Source organism: Pagrus major, chromosome 5 (assembly GCF_040436345.1).
Source record: "Pagrus major chromosome 5, Pma_NU_1.0".
NCBI lineage: Eukaryota > Metazoa > Chordata > Actinopteri > Spariformes > Sparidae > Pagrus > Pagrus major.
In genome coordinates, this window is record NC_133219.1 from 41,890,540 (window position 1) to 41,895,539 (window position 5,000).

At 48.3% G+C, this 5,000-nt stretch overlaps 1 protein-coding gene across 1 annotated transcript in view; it reads left to right on the top strand.

Moving 5' to 3' along the window:
* thbs3a (thrombospondin 3a) overlaps positions 1–5,000 on the top strand; it is a 22,420-nt gene that overhangs the window by 11,011 nt on the left and 6,409 nt on the right. The window contains exons 17-19 of the mRNA XM_073466798.1: positions 1–26; positions 123–319; positions 910–1,082. The exon at positions 1–26 is cut by the window's left edge and continues 23 nt beyond it. Coding sequence (XP_073322899.1) covers positions 1–26; positions 123–319; positions 910–1,082 — 396 coding nt within the window. The remainder of the gene's footprint in view (positions 27–122; positions 320–909; positions 1,083–5,000) is intronic.

Genomic DNA, 5,000 nt, shown 5'->3' on the forward strand with positions numbered 1-5,000 from the left:
GAACAGTGATCCTGGTCTTGCTGTTGGTATGGGTTTTTACTGAATCTTTATTTAATCCAGGACCCAGCTGAGGTCTGCTCCTGGTCTGACTGTAGACCATCTTCTCCTCTGTACGTCTGCAGGCTACACTGCGTTTAACGGCGTCGACTTTGAGGGGACTTTCCATGTCAACACGGTAACCGACGACGACTACGCCGGCTTCATCTTTGGGTATCAGGACTCATCGAGTTTCTACGTGGTGATGTGGAAACAGACGGAGCAGACGTACTGGCAGTCGCTCCCCTTCAGAGCCATGGCCCAGCCCGCCCTGCAGCTCAAGGTCTCCACTGTCTCTACTGGTCTTTTCTGTCTCTACTGGTCTCTACTGGTCTCCACTGTCTCTACTGGTCTCTACTGTATCTACTGGTCTCCACTGTATCTACTGGTCTCTACTGGTCTCCTCTGGTCTCCACTGTATCTACTGGTCTCCACTATCTCTACTGGTCTCTACTGTCTCTACTGGTCTCCACTGTATCTACTGGTCTCCACTATCTCTACTGGTCTCTACTGTCTCTACTGGTCTCTACTGTATCTACTGGTCTCTACTGTATCTACTGGTTTCTTCTGTCTTTACTGGTCTCTACATTTAACTGAGAACTGACCCATAGTTCCAGCTGTTATTGCTCTTGTTCGTTGGTGTTCAGTGGTCTGAGGTGTTACAGAGACTGTGCAGCTCTCTGCTGCCACCAGGTGGCACAGATCAGATGTTTCACCACACTCTGATCTTGAACACTGATGGTTTGTAGCTCCGGTCTCATCAGTCAGGAGGTCCGAGCTTTGATTCCTACATGTTGTCCTGTTCCAGCAGAGGTGACTGAAGGAATCATGAAGTGAAAGAGAGAGTTAACTGATGGTCTGTTGGTCCTGCAGGCGGTGAAGTCTCGGACCGGACCAGGAGAGTACCTGAGGAACGCTCTGTGGCACACCGGAGACACACCTGGAGAGGTGACGCTGCTGTGGAAGGACCCACGAAACGTCGGCTGGAAGGACAAAACCTCGTACCGCTGGCAGCTCAGCCACCGGCCGCAGGTGGGCTACATCAGGTGAGACCAGAACCTGGACCAGAACTTGGAGCCGGCTTAGACCCTGAACTAGACCTGTAGAACCGTACAGGATCAGGAGTCCAGATACTTCAGGAAAGCAGTACTTAGTAGTTCTGATACTGCAGTACTCTGTAGTACAGATACTGCAGTACTCTGTAGTTCTGATACTGAAGTATTCTGTAGTACAGATACTGCAGTACTCTGTAGTTCTGATACTGTAGTATTCTGTAGTACAGATACTGCAGTACTCTGTAGTTATGACTCCACCTTTTATTGCAATCGTTTCTGCTACTGCAGTACTGTGCAGAGTACTGCACAGTACTCTGCACAGTACTCTGTGTCAGTCTGCAGCTGTGCCTGCCTGTCGTCTCTCTCTCTCTACTTTTTACTGCATTCTTGCCCCTCTGAACCGTCTTTGTGGGCCCCGGGGCCCCCCGGTACTCTATTGTACTCGTCTCCATGACAACCAAAGCCCTGGCAAGAATCCGCCTCGGCAACCGTTGATATGCAGATGAGACAGAGAGACGAACTGGAAAAGTTTTTCACATAAAACATAAAGTACATGTGAGAGTGAAGAAGGAGGCGGCTGCAGAGAAACAACAGACTCAGGATCAGTAATCTGTGAGACGTCCCGACAGTTTCATGTTGTTGTTGAATGAAACATGATTGAGACCCGACAGACAGACAGACAGGCAGGCAGACAGACAGACAGGCACGCAGACAGACAGACAGGCACGCAGACAGACACACAGACAGACAGACAGACAGGCACGCAGACAGACAGACAGACACACACACAGACAGACAGGCACGCAGACAGACACACAGACAGACAGTCTGAGTGAATGAATCAGCTGATTATTGATCAGAAGTGGTGTTTGTGCAGGTTTCAGTCTGGACTCACATTGTTCAGTCGGTCAGGAGAGAAAGAAAAGACAGAAATGAAAGAGGAGGAGGAGGAAGTCTTTTCACAGCGCTGAGTCTCTCTCTCTCTCTCTCTTTCTGTCGGTGCTCTCTTGCCCTTCTCTCGCCCACAGTTCAGCTCTGAGCTGCTGCTCAGGTTTTCTCTGAACTCTGGAGGTTTGATTGGATAGAAAGTGTTTCCTGATATTTCCTCACATTGTGTCATCTTGTTCAGATATTACTGATTATTGATCTCTGTACCAGTCTGAGTAAAGCAGAGAGCAGACTGATATAAAGGACAATGTGTGTGAGGTCTCATCACAGTTTACTCACATTAAAACGTCACAGAGGATCTTCATCAGGCCTGATGCTGACCGTATAAATCAAACACTGGTGGGTGTTTTGTCTTCTCATTGATAAAAACAGTGTTCAGATCAGCTTCACACACGACAGACTTACAGTTCTAACTTTGTCTCATGAGGTGAAGGAGTGTCCAGTCAGGTCTCTGTCCTCACGTGTTCCATGTCTGATGTCAAACCTGCTGAAATCATGGAAACACTGTCAGGAACCATCAGAATCTGCAGAGGAAGACTGTTGTCACTTTACTGTCACGATGAAAAGACAAAGACTCACAGTTTGGTTTGTCCAAAGTCTTTGTTGTGAAGGAAACATTAGAGGACGTCTAACAGGTTAAACAAGAAGCTCCGTAATGAAGAACAATCAAACAAAATCTGTCTCATCGCTCCAAGAACAAGAAACTAAAACCTACTGGGATCCTCCAACACTCCAACACCTCCAACGCACTCCTGAGAACCAGCCAACACTTGCACTCACTACCAGTGACAGTCCACCAGTGGGTCCACCAATGAGTCCACCAGTGGGTCCACCAATGAGTCCACCAGTGGGTCCACCAATGAGTCCGCCAGTGGGTCCACCAGTGGGTCCACCAATGAGTCCGCCAGTGAGTCCACCAGTGGGTCCACCAATGAGTCCACCAGTGAGTCCGCCAGTGGGTCCACCAATGAGTCCACCAGTGAGTCCGCCAGTGAGTCCACCAGTGAGTCCACCAGTGAGTCCACCAGTGGGTCCACCAGTGAGTCCACCAGTGAGTCCACCAGTGAGTCCACCAGTGACAGTCCACCAGTGGGTCCACCAGTGACAGTCCACCAGTGAGTCCACCAGTGACAGTCCACCAGTCACAGTCCACTAGGGGTGGGCAAAAATATCGATATGGCAATATATCGCGATACTTTGTCTTCTGATTCAATATCGATATTCAAAGTTTCAATATCGATTTTTTTCAAATAATAAATCATGTTTCAGACGGACTGTAAATCCAGTGCAACTTCTGCACCTCCGCTCCGCGAGGTGCCGCTGTACCGCTACCTCACTGTAAGGCATTTGCACTCTTCTTCTTCTCTTTTTTTCCCCGGCGGTTGCAGTGAGGAAGTGGAGCCAAAAAAAAAACCAAGCAAGCATGGCAGGTAACGTTAAACTAGAGACGCCCCTGAACTTTAAGGCAGATGTTTGGAGGTACTTTGGATTCCAAAGGAAAGGAGAAACTAACACAAATGAGCTGGACAAAGAGTACGCGCTTTGCAAACGCTGTTTCGCTCCCATTAGATATTCGGGTAACACAACAAACTTGCGAACTCATTTAGCACGACACCACCCCGACATATTAGCAGAGCCGCAGCCGCTGAAACCTGCCGATCCGAAGCAGACTACAGTACTGGATAGTGCCAAAGTCCTCCCATCTACTTCAACTCGAGCCCTGAGGATCACAGAGGCAATGGTGCATTTCCTTTGTAAGGATTTGCGTCCTTACAACGTTGTGGAGAACGTCGGCTTTAGGTGGATGGTGCATACTTTGGAGCCGCGCTATGTGATGCCGCAACGTAAGTACATGGCTAACGTAGCTGTGCCAAAAATGTAGGTATGTAGGCATATTTTATTTTTACATACATTCAGTGAAGTGTTCACACAGTGACACACAGTTCTTGTCCAGGGAGACAAGTGTGAACTTAATTTTGTCATTTAAGGTCAAAGGGAAGAAGCTGCACTTTATTTTGCATTTTCAGTTTCAGTGTGTGTGACACACTGCATTTTATTTTTAAGTATTTAATCTAAGTTCAGAAGAAACATGATGCACTGAGGTTTCATTTCAGCTTCAGTGTGTGGACACTGACCCACACTGCACTTTTCAATGTGTTTCAGACAGTGTGTTGTTCATGCAAATATGTTGTAACTTGCGCTTGTATAGTTACAATAAAATGCCACGGATAATTTGAATTACATAGTTTTGACTCAGTTTGTCCTGTGAATTATCACCATCATCTGATGTACATACAACTCGGATTTTAAGATGCATAATGCATTTTACATTTTTCAGTGAACTATGTAGAATATCGCAATGTATCGCAAAATTTGGATATCGCAATATCGTATCTTATCGTGACTCAAGTATCGTGATGCGTATCGTATTGTGAGGTCCTTGGCAATACCCACCCCTGCAGTCCACCAGTCACAGTCCACCAGTGAGTCCACCAGTGAGTCCACCAGTGAGTCCACCAGTCACAGTCCACCAGTCACAGTCCACCAGTGAGTCCACCAGTGAGTCCACCAGTCACAGTCCACCAGTCACAGTCCACCAGTCACAGTCCACCAGTGAGTCCACCAGTGAGTCCACCAGTGACAGTCCACCAGTCACAGTCCACCAGTCACAGTCCACCAGTGAGTCCACCAGTGAGTCCACCAGTGACAGTCCACCAGTCACAGTCCACCAGTCACAGTCCACCAGTGAGTCCACCAGTGACAGTCCACCAGTGACAGTCCACCAGTGAGTCCACCAGTGACAGTCCACCAGTGACAGTCCACCAGTGACAGTCCACCAGTGACAGTCCACCAGTGAGTCCACCAGTGACAGTCCACCAGTGACAGTCCACCAGTGAGTCCACCAGTCACAGTCCACCAATCACAGTTCACCAGTGAGTTCACCAGTCACAGTCCACCAGT